General features: G+C 50.6%; 1 protein-coding gene across 1 annotated transcript in view; it reads left to right on the forward strand.

Moving 5' to 3' along the window:
• Positions 1-17594, forward strand: part of bud13 (BUD13 homolog) — a 40703-nt gene that overhangs the window by 4950 nt on the left and 18159 nt on the right. The window contains exons 2-6 of the mRNA XM_070894603.1: positions 1480-1582; positions 3630-3714; positions 8364-8418; positions 9750-10327; positions 14908-15185. Coding sequence (XP_070750704.1) covers positions 1480-1582; positions 3630-3714; positions 8364-8418; positions 9750-10327; positions 14908-15185 — 1099 coding nt within the window. The remainder of the gene's footprint in view (positions 1-1479; positions 1583-3629; positions 3715-8363; positions 8419-9749; positions 10328-14907; positions 15186-17594) is intronic.

Here is a 17594-nt window from a genome sequence, read left to right on the forward strand (position 1 = left end):
GCGCATACATCCGCGCCAGGGTGTCCTTGGAGATGGAGCACGCGGTGTCCACCGGTACACTCGCACGCCTTCCGCGAGAGGTGGGCACCGGAGGGACTGGAGTGCATCATCACGCCCGGCAACCAAATTTTAATTTGATTTTATGTTTTAAAGTTTAATTTGTTTTTAATTGCCGGTGTTTTTTAGTGTCCCCCTCCCCTTTTATAGGGGGCACTTAGAGAAAAATAATATGATTTTAGTGCCCAAAAAAAAACTTTAAAAAAAAAATACACCAAAAAAAATGGGCGTTGTAAATGTTTGGTGCGTCCCCCAGATCGGGGGGCCATGATTTAATGTTTTTGTTTTCCCCAAAAAGAGTTTCATGCACAAGGACCCCCAGGTCCCTCTGCACCGCAGCATGTTGTAATTTCAAATAATATTCCCTTTTACTGTGTTTTTTTCCAAGGTGGATGAACTCACATTTTCCAACATTGTATTCCATCTGCCAAACCTTAGCCCATTCGCTTAACCTATCTAAATCTCTTTGTAGCCTCTCTGTGTCCTCTACACAACCCGCTTTACCACTAATCTTTGTGTCATCGGAAAATTTTGTTACACTACACTCTGTCCCCTCTTCCAGGTCATCTGTGTATATTGTAAACAGTTGTGGTCCCAGCACCGATCCCTGTGGCACACCACTAACCACCGATTTCCAACCCGAAAAGGACCCATTTATCCCGACTCTCTGCTTTCTGTTCGCCAGCCAATTCTCTATCCATGCTAATACATTTCCTCTGACTCCGCGTACCTCTATCTTCTGCAGTAACCTTTTGTGTGGCACCTTATTGAATGCCTTTTGGAAATCTAAATACACCACATCCATCGGTACACCTCTATCCACCATGCTCGTTATATCCTCAAAGAATTCCAGTAAATTAGTTAAACATGATTTCCCCTTCATGAATCCAAGCTGCGTCTGCTTGATTGCACTGTTCCTATCTAGATGTCCCGCTATTTCTTCCTTAATGATAGCTTCAAGCATTTTCCCCACAACAGATGTTAAACTAACCGGCCTATAGTTACCTGCCTTTTGTCTGCCCCCTTTTTTAAACAGAGGCGTTACATTAGCTGCTTTCCAATCCGCTGGTACCTCCCCAGAGTCCAGAGAATTTTGGTAGATTATAACGAATGCATTTGCAATAACTTCCGCCATCTCTTTTAATACCCTGGGATGCATTTCATCAGGACCAGGGGACTTGTCTACCTTGAGTCCCATTAGCCTGTCCAGCACTACCCCCCCTAGTGATAGTGATTGTCTCAAGGTCCTCCCTTCCCACATTCCTGTGACCAGCAATGTAGCTTCTGTGTAGTGGCATTGGCAGCTTTTCCTTTTTATTTTGTTATTTAAGCATGGCTCTCACTCGGTGTCTACTAGTTCAGGGCTGATATCGACCGTTGGTCACTACTAGTTGAAAATCTCTCTGTTTCGTTATGGTGTAGAATGCGGATTGTGGATGATGATGTGACCTGGAAGAGCCTTGCGAAGGAGAAGGAGGCAGCATTGGAGGCGGCAGAGTCTGACGAGGACGATGAAGCCCCTGTGGTATGTAGTCGGCTCACAACCTGATCCTTCCATCGGCAGGGCTTGCTCAGTACCTCTCCAGTAGATAAGGCAGTTAACAAATTAACACTGCGTGGCTCCACTGACATTGCAGCTAAAACTTCAGCACTGATAGTAGTCCATGAAATGGCTGCTAAATGAATGTGGACAGAGGACTGAAAATGGCTCTGCAGTCCATCAACCAGTCCCCAAAACTAATCACTCTCCCAAATACGTGTCCAACCTCATTTAAAAATAAACTGCTGTACCTGCCCTGGGAGTGTTTGATGGGACAGTGTAGAGGGAGCTTCACTCTGTATCTAACCCGTGCCGTACCTGCCCTGGGAGTGTTTGATGGGACAGTGTAGAGGGAGCTTTACTCTGTATCTAACCCCCTGTACCTGCCCTGGGAGTGTTTGATGGGACAGTGTAGAGGGAGCTTTACTCTGTATCTAACCCCCTGTACCTGCCCTGGGAGTGTTTGATGGGACAGTGTAGAGGGAGCTTTACTCTGTATCTAACCCCCTGTACCTGCCCTGGGAGTGTTTGATGGGACAGTGTAGAGGGAGCTTCACTCTGTATCTAACCCGTGCCGTACCTGCCCTGGGAGTGTTTGATGGGGCAGTGTAGAGGGAGCTTTACTCTGGATCATACGTACCTGTATAGACTGGACCTGCAAGTGCTAACTGATGGATGACACTGACTGTTTAAAATGGGAAGTATTCCCTTACCCCAATGAGCAAAAAAATTCACTGCTGTCACTGTCACTTTCCTAATGTTTATATCTGATCAGATGTAGAAGAGAAGAGGCTTCTTTTACCAAAGCCTCTCCTTTATGACCCGTTCACTTATCTTTTCTCCACTCCACCTGACAGCAATCCCCAGGCAAGAGGGGAGACGGGGAACCTGCCCTCAGGTGTCTGTCAGCTTTACACTTTGGACAACTGCTAAGAGTGAGTCCTGGTGTGACTTCCTCCGGTTTAAATTTCTCTCCCTGTGGGGAAATCCCTTACATTTGTGAGCATTTAGCTCCATATCCTGAATTGCAGCATCTTCCTCATTATCCTCTTGAAGTCATGCCTGAAGTCGAGTAGTTCTCCTGCCTGTTGTGGACTGGACTGATTGAGGGGTGTGGCGTCTGGTCTTGTGTCTGTCTGTGATCTTGTGGTGATGATTGATGTTTGAATGTTCACTGGTTTTGGCCACGATGATTCGAGAAGGGATTCTGATGATTCTCTGAGTCAGACTGGCAGTATGGTCTGGTTTAGGGCACTGGGCAGGCCTTGGAAGCCAAGCTGTCAGGGTTAGATTGGAAAGATGGATGAGGAAAAGGGATTTGGGAACAAGGTGGGGAAGAATGAGTGGGACTATTTGCTTGTGTGGAAAGTAATAGCCTCACAGACTGGTTGAGCCAAATGGCCAGCTTCTGTGTTGTTATTTCTATGCTACTTCCACCTCCGTAACATCGCCCGTCTCCGCCCCTGCTTCAGTTCATCCGCTGCTGAAACCCTCATCCATGCCTTTGTTACCTCCAGACTCAACTATTCCATTGCTCTCCTGGCCCGCCTTCCATCTTCCACCCTCCATAAACTTGAACTTATCAAACTTGACTGCCCGTGTCCTAACTCGCACCAAGTCCCATTCACCATATGCTCGCTGACCTACTTTGGCTAAAATTTTCAAATCCCTCCATGGCCTCGCCCCTCCACATCTCTGTAACCTCCTACAGCCCCAAAATCGGGATCTCTGCGCTCTGCCAAATCTGGCCTCTTGAGCAACCCCGATTTTAGTTGCTCTACTATTGCCGGCTCAGCTGCCAGGGCCCTAAGCTCTGGAATTCCCTCCCTCAACCTCTTTACCTCTCTCCCTGTCTCTCCCCCTTTAAAACACTCCTTAAAACCTACATCTTTGATCTGTCCCAATATCTCATTTTGTGGCTCAGTGTCAAACTTTGTTTGATTTCGTTCCTGTGAAGCGCCTTGTGATGTTTTACTGCGTTAAAGGCGCTATATAAATGCAAGTTGTTGATGTGCTTTGTGTTGATCTCCAGGTTGCTGAGTTCATTGACGAAAGGCCTGATGTTGTTCAACAAATGGAAGAATTCCGATCCAGCAATAAGTGGAAGATTTTAGGAGGTATGTCATGAAGTTGTGAGGCAACCTTCTCCAGACCAATCGGATTTAAGTCTTATCGTGGATTTTGAAGACCTATAATAGGCAGCAGTCTTTGTAAATTCATTGTTAGGATGTAGGCGTCGCTGGCAAGACCGGCATTTATTGCCCATCCCTAGTTGTCCTGAGAAGGTGGTGGTGAGCCGCCTTCTTGAACCACCACAAGTGGTTTGATACACTGAGTATCTTGCTGGGTTAATTTCAGAGGGCAGTTAAGAGTCGACCACATTGGTGTGGGACTGGAGTCACACATAGGCCCAGACCGGGTAAGGTTAGCAGGTTTTCTTCCCTAAAGGACATTAGTGAACCCTTTGGGTTTTTTCGACAATCCAACAGATTCAAGGTCATTTTTTTCACTGAATTGAAATTCTCAAACTGTCATGGTAGGATCTGAGCTCAGAGAGACAGACATAGAAACATAGAAAATAGGTGCAGGAGTAGGCCATTCGGCCCTTCGAGCCTGCACCACCATTCAATAAAATCATGGCTGATCATTCACCTTAGTACCCCTTTCCTGCTTTCTCTCCATACCCCTTGATCCCTTTAGTCATAAGGGCCATATCTAACTTCTTCTTGAATATATCTAACAAACTGGCATCAACAATTTTCACTCAGGTTAACAACTCTCTGAGTGAAGAAGTTTCTCCTCATCTCGGTCCTAAATGGCTTACCCCTTATCCTTAGACTGTGACCCCTGGTTCTGGACTTCCCCAACATCGGGAACATTCTTCCTGCATCTAATCTGTTCAGTCCCGTCAGAATTTTATATGTTTCTATGAGATCCCCTCTCATCCTTCTAAAGTCCAGTGAATACAGGCCAAGTCGATCCAGTCTCTCCTCATATGTTAGTCCTGCCATCCCAGGAATCAGTCTGGTAAACCTTCGCTGCACTCCCTCAATAGCAAGAACGTCCTTCCTAAGTTTAGGAGAGCAAAACTGAACACAATATTCCAGGTGAGGCCTCACTGAGGCCCTGTACAACTGCAGTAACACCTCCCTGCTCCTATACTCAAATCCCCTAGCTCTGAAGGCCAACATGCCATTTGCCTTCTTCACCACCTGCTGTACCTGCATGCCAACTTTCAATGATCGATGTACCATGACACCCAGGTCTCGTTGCACCTCCCCTTTTCCTAATCTGTCGCCATTCAGATAATATTCTGCCTTCCTGTTTTTGTCACCAAAGTGGATAATCTCACATTTATCCACATTATACTGCATCTGCCAAGCATTTGCCCACTCACTTAACCTGTCCAAGTCACCCTGCAGTCTCTTAGCATCCACCTCACAGCTCACACCGCCACCCAGCTTAGTGTCATCTGCAAACTTGGAGATACTACACACAATTCCTTCATCTAAATCATTAATGTATATTGTAAAGAGCTGGGGTCCCAGCACTGAGCCCTGCGGCACTCCACTAGTCACTACCTGCCATTCTGAAAGGACCCGTTTATCCCGACTCTCTGCTTCCTATCTGTCAACCAGTTCTCTATCCACGTCAATACATTACCCCCATACCATGTGCTTTAATTTTGCACCTTGTGGGACCTTGTCAAAGGCCTTTTGAAAGTCCAAATACACCATATCCACTGGTTCTCCCTTGTCCACTCTACTAGTTACATCCTCAAAAAATTCTAGAAGATTTGTCAAGCATGATTTCCCTTTCATAAATCCATGCTGACTTGGACCGATCCTGTCACTGCTTTCCAAATGCGCTGCTATTTCATCTTTAATCATTGATTCCAACATTTTCCCCACTACCGATGTCAGGCTAACCGGTCTATAATTCCCCATTTTCTCTCTCCCTCCTTTTTTAAAAAAGTGACGTTACATTAGCTACCCTCCAGTCCATAGGAACTGATCCAGAGTCGATCGACTGTTGGAAAATGATCACCAATGCATCCACTATTTCTAGGGCCACTTCCTTCAGTACTCTGGGATGCAGACTATCAGGCCCTGGGGATTTATCGGCCTTCAATCCCATCAATTTCCCTAACACAGTTTCCTGACTAATAAGAATTTCCTTCAGTTCCTCCTTCACACTAGACCCTCGGTCCCCCCAGTAATTCTGGAAAGTTATTTGTGTCTTCCTTCGTGAAGACAGAACCAAAGTATTTGTTCAATTGGTCTTCCATATCTTTGTTCCCCATTATAAATTCACCTGATTCTACCTACATTTGTCTTCACTAATCTTTATTTCTTCACATATCTATAGAAGCTTTTGCAGTCAGTTTTTATGTTCCCAGCAATAACTCTATTTCCGCTCATACTCTATTTTCCCCCTCCTAATTAAATCCTTTGTCCTCCTCTGCTGAATTCTAAATTTCTCCCATTCCTCAGGTTTGTTGCTTTTTCTGGCCAATTTAAATGCCTCTTCCTTGGATTTAACACTATCCCTAATTTCCCTTGTTAGCCACGGTTGAGCCACCTTCCCCATTTTATTTTTACTCCAGACAGGGATGTACAATTGTTGAAGTTCATCCATGTGATCTTTAAATGTCTGCCATTGCCTATCCACCGTCAACCCTTTAAGTATCATTCGAAAGTCTATTCTAGCTAATTCACATCTCATACCATCGAAGTTACCTTTCCTTAAGTTCAGGACCCTAGTCTCTGAATTAATTGTGTCACTCTCCATCTTAATAAAGAATTCTACCATATTATGGTCACTCTTCTCCAAGGGCCTCGCACAACAAGATTGCTAATTAGTCCTTTCTCATTACACATCACCCAGTCTAGGATGGCCAGCCATCTAGTTGGTTCCTCAACATATTGGTCTAGAAAACCATCCCTAATACACTCCAGGAAATCCTCCTCCACCATATTTCTACCAGTTTGGTTCGCTCAATGTATATGTAAATTTATGTCGCCCATGATAACTGCTGTACCTTTATTGCATGCATCCCTAATTTCTTGTTTGATGCTGTCCCCAACCTCTCTACTACTGTTTAGTGGTCTGTACACAACAACCACTAGCGTTTTCTGCCCTTTGGTATTCCGCAGCTCCGCTCATACAGATTCCACATCATCCAAGCTAACTTCCTTCCTTACTATTGCGTTAATTTCCTCTTTAACCAGCAACGCCAACCCACCTTCTTTTCCTTTCTGTCTATCCTTCCTGAATGTTGAATACCCCTGGATGTTGAGTTCCCAGCCTTAGTCGCCCTGGAGCCATGTCTCCGTAATCCCAATTATATCATATTCGTTAATAGCTGCCTGCGCAGTTAATTCATCCACATTATAACGAATACTCCTCGCATTGAGGCACAGAGCCTTCAGGCTTGTCTTTTTAACACTCTTTGTCCCTTTAGACTTTTGCTGTACTGTGGACCTTTTTGATTTTTGCCTTGGGGTTCTCTGCCCTCCACTTTTACTTTTCTTCTTTCTATCTTTTGTTCTGCCCCCATTCTACTTTCGTCTGTTTCCCTGCATAGGTTCCCATCCCCCTGCCATATTAGTTTAACCCCTCCCCAACAGCACTAGCAAACACTCCCGCCGAACTGGTTCCAATGTCCCAGGAATTCTAATCCCTCCCTCCTGCATCACACCTCAAGCCACGTATTCATCTGAGCTATTCTGCTATTTCTGCTCTGACTAGCACGTGGCACTGGTAGCAATCCTGAGATTTCTACCTTTTGAGGTCCTGCTTTTTAATTTAACTCTTAGCTCCCTAAATTCAGCTTGTAGGACCTCATCCCGTTTTTTACCTATATCGTTGGTACCTATATGCACCACGACAACTGGCTGTTCACCTTCCCCCTCCAGAATGCCCTGCAGCCGCTTCGAGGCATCCTTGACCCTTGCACCAGGGAGGCAACATACCATCCTGGAGTCTCGATTGCGGCCGCAGAAACGTCTATCTATTCCCCTTACAATAGAATCCCCTATCACTATAGCTGTTCCACTCTTTTTCCTGCCCTCCTGTGCAGCAGAGCCACCCACGGTGCCATGAACTTGGCTGCTGCTGCCCTCCCCTGATGAGTCATCCCCCCCGACAGCATCCAGCAACATAACCACTGCCAGTTGTGGGAGGCACAAGGGTTGCCCCCTCCTCCCTCCCCGTACCCCAATTTTCATCCTCTGGCGGTGCTGCAGTGTTTTACGGTACAGGATCCACAGACATTGGCCATCCTCCAGTGCCCCTCCTGAAGGACCAGCTTCATTTGTCGGCCTAGACAGTTCGAGTTGGCAGGATAGGAGACTTGAAAGGGCACCGTAGCACTGGTTACTGGATAGTGATTAGGAGAGGCGCCCCAACAAGGGCATTGAGGTGTGTTGCAGCGTCATTACTGCGATTGGCTCAAACAGCACAGCCTGGAGAGTGCCCTGGGGCCTCTGCTCAGCGCTACAAGGAGCACTTACCTATTGAAGCACCGGGCTGATGTTTCAGCCATTTGTCGTGCCTTTGTTGCACACTCGGGTGAAGCTGAACTCCGATTCAGTGAGTCGGCGGCTGGGGTCCGTTCAATCCCTCCCCCTGCACAAGAGAAAGACAACGACACAGAGAGTTAAACTCTATCGTCACTAATGTTTGAATCTTTTAAATAAGGAAACACAAGGAGGGCTCCCGGTACCGAGGTCATCATTAACTTTGTGACTGTTTCTTTGTCTAGATGAAAATGAAGACTCCCAAGGCTCAGACCTGTTTTTACAGACACACACAGGCGGGTAAGTGCAGAACGCCCGGCGCTCTGCAGTCTCGCATTGACATGCTTCTCATTGTTGGCTCCACTTCCTGTGGGGTGCTCCTCTTTGAAGGCGTTCGATAGGGTCGACATAGAGAAAATGTTTCCACTTGTGGGGGAGACCAAAATTAAGGGCCATTAATATAAGATAGTCACTAATAAATGCAATTGGGAATTCAGACGAAACTTCTTTATCCAGAGAGTGGTGAGAATATCGATCTCAGTACCAGAGGGAGTGGTTGAGGTGAATGAACACATAGAAAATAGGTTCAGGAGTAGGCCATTCGGCCCTTCGAGCCTGCACCACCATTCAATATGATCTTGGCTGATCATTCCCTCAGTACCCCATTCCTGCTTTCACTGCATACCCCTTGATCCCTTTAGCCGTAAGGGCCACATCTCCCTTTTGAATATATCTAACGAACTGGCCTCAACAATTCCACAGGTTCACCACTCTCTGGATGAAGAAGTTTCTCCTCATCTCGGTCCTAAATGGCTTACCCCTTATCCTTGGACTGTGACCCCTGGTTCTGGACTTCCCCAACATCGGGAACATTCTTCCTGCATCTAACCTGTCTAACTCGAGAGAGAAAGGAATAGAAGGATATGTTGATAGTGAGAGGAAGAGGGGTGGGAGGAGGCTGGTGTGGAGCATAAACCCCGGCACGGAACGGTGGGGCATAAACCCCGGCACGGAGCAGTGGGGCATAAACCCCGGCACGGATTGTTGGGCCCAATGGCCTTTTGCTGTGCCGTAGACTCGATGTGATTCATCCACTGTGTTTGTTTCCAGTCTCTCTGCGTCTATGTGTTCGGTACGCCTCTCTGTCCTGATCCACGGCACATTGGCAAGCTCACTGCACGAGGGTTGTGCGCACAACAACCTGCATTTATATAGTGCCTTTAACATAGTAAAATGTCCCAAGGCGCTTCACAGGAGCGTTATCAGACAAAGTTTGATACTGAGCTAAAGAAGGAGATACTGGGACAGGTGACAAAAACTTGGGTTTTAAGGAGGAGTGACGGAGGTGGAGAGGTTTAGGGAGGGAATTCCAGGGCTTGGGGCCCAGGCAGCTGAAGACACGGCCACCAATAGTGGGGTGAAGGGAGCGGTGGACAAAGCTGCCTCGTGCAGTGCAGTGGGACTCTGATAGGCTGCCTTCACGCTCCGTAACGTCGTTCACTTTCGCTATAGCTGAGCCCTACTTGGAGAATGTGTGTGTAGCTAAAACCAATCAGTAATAAAAGTACTGATATCTTGCTGAACCAAGTGTCTGTATCGCCATACAATAACACCTGTTTTATTTTCTTTAGTTTGTTACCAGGTTCCGAGTCTGCACCACGTAACAGGATAGATGGCGATCCTCAACTTACTATGAGAAAAATCAGAGCAGTTTCACCTGACCTTTCACCTCCCAGGAAGGGGCGCCATGATTCACCTGACCTTTCACCTCCCAGGAAGGGACGCCATGATTCTCCTGACCTTTCACCTCTTAGGGAGGGATGCCATGTTTCTCCTGACCTTTCACCTCCTCGGAAGGGGCGTCATGATTCTCCTGACCTTTCACCTCCTCGGAAAGGATGCCATTATTCTCCTGACCGTTCGCCTCTTAGGGAGGGACGCCATGTTTCTTCTGACCTTTCACCTAGAAAAAAACTCTCTAAAAACACGGAAAAGTCCATCAGATCCACAGACCTGCCTTCTCGAAGGACTCGGTATAATTCCCCTGACCTTTCACCTCCTCGTAGAAAACAATACGACTCCTCAGATTCCTCATTACCCAGGAATGCCGGATATGGTTCTGACTCCGATCTGCATCCTCCCCGGAAAAGACAGAGCAGTTCCGTGGACTCCCAGTTAGCTGCAGCAAGGAAGCGGACCGGAACACGAGGTATCCGAGTGTTGGCCAGGCCAGGCCCTGATACACTTTTCTGGCTTCACAATAATTGTTTAAAAAGGTAGAATGTTAATTGATAGAATGAAGCAGCACAGAATGAGGCCTTTTGGTCTGTCAGCCCATGCCGGCTCTTTGACAGAGCGATCTAATTAATCCCACTCCCTGCTCGTCTCCCAGCCCCCTGCACATTTCACGCATTTAGTTATTTCATAATTCCCTTTTGAAAGTTACTTTTGAAACTGCTCCCACCACCCTTTCAGGCAGCGCGTTCCCGACCACAACAACTCGCTGCGTAAAAAAAATCTTCCCTTAACTTTCTCTGCTCTGAAGACAACAAACCCAGCTTCTCCAGTCCCATACACATAATTGAAGTCCCTCATGCTGGTATAATTCTAGGAAATCTCCCCGGTACCCACTCCTTCCTAAAGTGTGGTGCCCGGAGTTGGCCAGAATACACCAGCTGGGGCCTGACCAGTGTTGTATACAGGTTTAGTATAATTTCCTTGCTTTGTATTTGATACCTCTGTGTACAAAGCTCAGTATCCAGTTCTCTTTGTTTCACAGCTTTTTCACCTTTTCCTGTCACCTGCAAAGATTTTCAATTCAATGAATGCTAGATGACTAATTCCCCTAAATTCTGAGAGTATTCCCGGGAAAGGTGCCTCTTAGCTGGATCTTTACTTGGATCTTTAGAAATTCCTGCAGTGTTGTTGAGCTGGGGGTGAACTGGAGTCGTCAGAGTCAGCTTAAGCTCTCTGATCACATTCAGATTGGACAGTATATTATCGGGCTGTAATCTCTGTACCTACTGCCCGTCCCCACCGTTACACCGTCCCCACCGTTACACCGTCCCCACCGTTACACCGCCCGTCCCCACCGTTACACCGCCCGTCCCCACCGTTACACCGCCCGTCCCCACCGTTACACCGCCCGTCCCCACCGTTACACCGCCCGTCCCCACCGTTACACCGCCCGTCCCCACCGTTACACCGCCCGTCCCCACCGTTACACCGCCCGTCCCCACCGTTACACCGCCCGTCCCCACCGTTACACCGCCCGTCCCCACCGTTACACCGCCCGTCCCCACCGTTACACCGCCCGTCCCCACCGTTACACCGCCCGTCCCCACCGTTACACCGCCCGTCCCCACCGTTACACCGCCCGTCCCCACCGTTTCACCGTCCGCACCGTTACACCGCCCGTCCCCACCGTTACACCGCCCGTCCCCACCGTTACACCGCCCGTCCCCACCGTTACACCGCCCGTCCCCACCGTTACACCGCCCGTCCCCACCGTTTCACCGTCCCCACCGTTTCACCATCCACACCGTTACACCGCCCGTCCCCACCGTCCCCACCGTTACACCGCCCGTCCCCACCGTTACACCGCCCGTCCCCACCGTTACACCGCCCGTCCCCACCGTTACACCGTCCCCACCGTTTCACCGTCCGTCCCCACCGTTACACCGCCCGTCCCCACCGTTACACCGCCCGTCCCCACCGTTACACCGCCCGTCCCCACCGTTACACCGCCCGTCCCCACCGTTACACCGCCCGTCCCCACCGTTACACCGCCCGTCCCCACCGTTACACCGCCCGTCCCCACCGTTACACCGCCCGTCCCCACCGTTACACCGCCCGTCCCCACCGTTACACCGCCCGTCCCCACCGTTACACCGCCCGTCCCCACCGTTACACCGCCCGTCCCCACCGTTACACCGCCCGTCCCCACCGTTACACCGCCCGTCCCCACCGTTACACCGCCCGTCCCCACCGTTACACCGCCCGTCCCCACCGTTACACCGCCCGTCCCCACCGTTACACCTGCCCTCCCCACCGTTACACCTGCCCTCCCCACCGTTACACCTGCCCTCCCCACCGTTACACCTGCCCTCCCCACCGTTACACCTGCCCTCCCCACCGTTACACCTGCCCTCCCCACCGTTACACCTGCCCTCCCCACCGTTACACCTGCCCTCCCCACCGTTACACCTGCCCTCCCCACCGTTACACCTGCCCTCCCCACCGTTACACCTGCCCTCCCCACCGTTACATCGCCCGTCCCTACCGTTACACCTGCCCTCCCCACCGTTACACCTGCCCTCCCCACCGTTACACCTGCCCTCCCCACCGTTACACCTGCCCTCCCCACCGTTACACCTGCCCTCCCCACCGTTACACCTGCCCTCCCCACCGTTACACCTGCCCTCCCCACCGTTACATCGCCCGTCCCTACCGTTACATCGCCCATCCCCACCGTTACACCTGCCCTCCCCACCGTTACACCTGCCCTCCCCACCGTTACACCTGCCCTCCCCACCGTTACATCGCCCGTCCCCACCGTTACATCGCCCGTCCCCACCGTTACATCGCCCGTCCCCACCGTTACACCTGCCCTCCCCACCGTTACACCTGCCCTCCCCACCGTTACACCTGCCCTCCCCACCGTTACATCGCCCGTCCCCACCGTTACACCGTCCGTACCCACCGATTTGTATATTTGTACTCCGAGATCCCTTTGTTCCTCTACCCCACTTCGATTCTTATTTTCCAAGTATTATGTGACCTCTCTACTTTTCTTACGAAAATGTAATACCTCACATTTATCTGTGTTGAATTTAATTTGCCAATTGTATGCCCATTCTGCAAGTTTATTAATGTTCTCCTGTAATTTTTGCAATCCTCCTCAGTGTTGGCTCCCCCCACCCACCAATTTGGTGTCGTTTGCAAATTTAGAAATTGTGTTTTTGATTCCAAGGTCTAAATCATTAATATAAATTGTGAACAGTGGTCCCAGCACTGATCCTTGTAGAACACCACTACCTACCTTCTGTCCTTGCTCTCTGCTTTCTGTCTTGAGCCAGCTAGCTTTCCATTCTGCTACTTGTCCCCTGACTCCACATTCATTAGTCTTATTATGTGGTACTTTATTGAAGGCCATTTGAAAAGCTAGATAAATTACATCTACTGCAATACCCTTGTCTATTCTATTACCTCTTCAGAAAGTCAATTAGCTCAGTCAAATCCATGCTGACTATTAAATTTTTCATTTGTACATGTTTTTTTTTCCGTTAGGAGGCATTCCATTATTTTTTTCCTACCTCTGATGTTAAGCTGACTATTTCCTGGACAGGTTCTATCTGTTAAATATAGGTGGTCCGTCAGCTATCCACCAGTCCTCTGGCACTACGCTGTTTTCTGACGAATTACTAAATATGTGTAGTAATGCCTCTGCTATTTCTTCCCTAGATTCTTTTAAAATGCGCGGATGTAATCCGTTTAGGACCAGGGGTTTTATCCTCTTTGAGCTTGATCAGTTTATTTAGCATATCCCCTTGTTTTATTTTAAATGCAGTTAACTCATTACTAATCTTATCATCCAATGTAAATACTGAAGCAAAGTAATTATTTAATATCTCTGCTATCTCTCTATTGCTGCCTGTGGCAACATTCTGTCTATCCAATAGCCATCCCAACCTTTTGTCAATTGATACATCTGTAAAATATTATACTATTTTGTTTTATATGCCTTGATAATTTAATTTAATAGTTTCTCTTTGCCTTCCTAATTGTTTTTTTGACTTCTCTCCTCATCCCTTCATATTCTCCCTTATCATGCTTACCCCTGCTGTCCATGTACTCAGTATCTGCCTCTTTCCTTGCCCTCATTGTTCCCTTATGGCTTTATTCATCCATGGAGTTTCATTAGTGTTTAGCTTGTTCTTGTTTATCAGCGGAATATATTTTTCTTGGACTCTGTTGAACACCGTTTTAAACTTAGAGTAAATATTTTTGAAGGACACATGCGCAGATTCCAAGCCCTTCAAAACCTTTGACCCTGGTCCGTGCCTGTGCAAAGGGACTCGGGCCATATTATGGAGCAGCATCTGTTGGGTACAGTTCCGATTATAATCAAGGTGAAGAAGCAGTTCAGCCTTTGCTGTTCCTCCCTCTGCGAACGCTGTCTAACATCCCAGGACCATACCATTGTATTAGTTTCCCTCTTTTCCACATTCTCTGCCTGTTGCATCGGCAGCTGCCATTCACTGGCCCATTACATGGTACAGCTCAACAGTGGAGAGGTGACACCAATCAGGAACGGGGCTCTGAATCGCACCCAGTGGGGTACTGGGAGAGCTCCCTCCACACTGTCCCATCAAACACTCGCAGGACAGGTACAGCATGGGGTTAGATACAGAGTAAAGCTCCCTCTACACTGTCCCATCAAACACTCCCAGGGCAGGTACAACACGGGTTAGATACAGAGTGTAGCTTCCTCTACACTGTCCCATCAAACACTCCCAGGGCAGGTATAGCGCGGGGTTAGATACAGAGTAAAGCTTCCCCTACACTGTCCCATCAAACACTCCCAGGGCAGGTACAGGGGGTTAGATACAGAGTAAAGCTCCCTCTACACTGTCCCATCAAACACTCCCAGGGCAGGTACAGGGGGTTAGATACAGAGTAAAGCTTCCCCTACACTGTTGTTGCGGTTCACCTATTGCTGGTCTGTTGTCTGCTTTGGCAGAATCTCTATTTATAGGATTTAATTCTGTGGAAATCTTTGCTGCCTAGGTTTGTCGCCCATGAGACAAAGGGACCGAAGAGCAGCAGGGTCTCCGCGGAGACGACAAGACCCCGATTCTGACCTTTCGCCCCCACGAAAGGGGGGTGAACGTTTTTCTGACTCTGACTTGTCACCGCCACGGAAGAAGAAGGCAGAGCGTGATTGGGATCCCAGGCCGGGCTCGGGGAGCTCAGACCCGTCGCCCGCTCGCCAGAAACTGCCCTCCCGTAAGCTGGCTCCCTCGGGAGGGAGAGGCCTCAGTCGGGACTCCAGTCCAAACACAACGGTAAGGCTAGGCGCGGGCTTTGGGCAGGGTCTCGGGCGATGCAGTCATTGGCTGGAGAGCTGAGGCTACACAGGAGGTATGCTCGGCACACTGCCGCTCACATGGAGGCTGGGGGCTCGAATCCTGATCTCGGGACATTACCGCCTGGGATTCTCGGGATTCTGTCGGAGTACTCTCCTGTGAAGCACCTTGGGGTGTTTTGCCATGTTACAGGCGCCATCTAATGGCACCATGTTGGTGATGGGGTGGATTGCTGGTTTTTCTGCTGGTTGAAGCTGCTCTTTACCTTTGGCTTCTCAAGGGCCAGTGATGGTCGACATGAGACTGACTGAGGCAGAGTGCACATAGCAACCAAAAAACCTCCGGTCATAAGCTTTTGCTAAGTGTTGCCTTTATTTTTCCTTGTTTTTGTAAGTGGTATTTCCCATGTTCGGTTCCCAGGACCCCATGACCATGCATCCTGCCTGTGCTCCATCTGACTGATAAATGACAGTCTGGCGGTGAAACTTCGAAAATACTTACTCCTCCAATTCTCCCTCCTCTCCTGAAGGTACTGGGTACAGTCCCGTGGTTACCGGGTACAGCCCCCCCGTGGTTACCGGGTACAGCCCCCCCGTGATTACCGGGTACAGCCCCCCCCGTGGTTACCGGGTACAGCCCCCCCGGTTACCGGGTACAGTCCCGTGGTTACCGGATACAGTCCCCCCGGTTACCGGGTACAGCTCCCCATGGTCACCGGGTACAGCCCCCCGTGGTCACCGGGTACAGCTCCTCGTGGTTACCCCCGTGGTTACCGGGTACAGCTCCCCCGGTTACCGGGTACAGTCCCGTGGTTACCGGATACAGCCCCCCCGGTCACCGGGTACAGTCCCGTGGTTACCTGGTACAGCTCCCCATGGTCACCGGGTACAGCCCCCACGGTTACCGGGTACAGTCCCGTGGTTACCGGATACAGCCCCCCCCGGTTACCGGGTACAGTCCCGTGGTTACCGGGTACAGCTCCCCATGGTCACCGGGTACAGCCCCCCGTGGTTACCGGGTACAGCTCCTCGTGGTTACCCCCGTGGTTACCGGGTACAGCTCCCCCAGTTACCGGGTACAGCTCCCCCGGTTACCGGGTACAGCTCCCCCATGGTTACCGGGTACAGCCCCCCCCCGTGGTTACCGGGTACAGCCCCCCGGTTACTGGGTACAGTCCCGTGGTTACCGGATACAGCCCCCCCGGTTACCGGGTACAGTCCCATGGTTACCCGGTACAGCTCCCCATGGTCACCGGGTACAGCCCCCCCGGTTACCGGGTACAGTCCCGTGGTTACCGGATACAGCCCCCCCGGTTACCGGGTACAGTCCCGTGGTTACCTGGTACAGCTCCCCATGGTCACCGGTTACAGCCCCCTGTGGTTACCGGGTACAGCTCCTCGTGGTTACCCCCGTGGTTACCGGGTACAGCTCCCCCGGTTACCGGGTACAGCTCCCCCGGTTACCGAGTACAGCTCCCCCGTGGTTACCGGGTACAGCCCCCCCGTGGTTACCGGGTACAGCCCCCCCGTGATTACCGGGTACAGCCCCCCCCCCCCCTGGTTACCGGGTACAGCCCTCCCGGTTACCGGGTACAGTCCCGTGGTTACCGGATACAGCCCCCCCGGTTACCGGGTACAGTCCCGTGGTTACCGGGTACAGCTCCCCATGGTCACCGAGTACAGCCCCCCGTGGTTACCGGGTACAGCTCCTCGTGGTTACCCCCGTGGTTACCGGGTACAGCTCCCCCAGTTACCGGGTACAGCTCCCCCGGTTACCGGGTACAGCTCCCCCGTGGTTACCGGGTACAGCCCCCCAGTTACTGGGTACAGTCCTGTGGTTACCAGATACAGCCCCCCTGGTTACCGGGTACAGTCCCGTGGTTACCTGGTGCAGCTCCCCATGGTCACCGGGTACAGCCCCCCCGGTTACCGGGTACAGTCCCGTGGTTACCGGATACAGCCCCCCCGGTTACCGGGTACAGTCCCGTGGTCAACGGGTACAGCTCCCCATGGTCACCGGGTACAGCCCCCCCGTGGTTACCGGGTACAGCCCCTCGTGGTTACCCCCGTGGTTACCGGGTACAGCTCCCCCGGTTACCGGGTACAGCTCCCCCGATTACCGGGTACAGCTCCCCCATGGTTACCGGGTACAGCCCCCCCCGTGGTTACCGGGTACAGCCCCCCCGTGGTTACCGGGTACAACCCCCCGGTTACCGGGTACAGTCCCGTGGTTACCGGATACAGCCCCCCCGGTTACCGGGTACAGTCCCGTGGTTACCTGGTACAGCTCCCCATGGTCACCGGGTATAGCCCCCCGTGGTTACCGGGTACAGCTCCTCATGGTTACCCCCGTGGTTACCGGGTACAGCCCCCCGTGGTTACCGGGTAC

Source organism: Pristiophorus japonicus, chromosome 11, assembly GCF_044704955.1.
Source record: "Pristiophorus japonicus isolate sPriJap1 chromosome 11, sPriJap1.hap1, whole genome shotgun sequence".
In the NCBI taxonomy this organism is placed as follows: Eukaryota; Metazoa; Chordata; class Chondrichthyes; family Pristiophoridae; genus Pristiophorus; species Pristiophorus japonicus.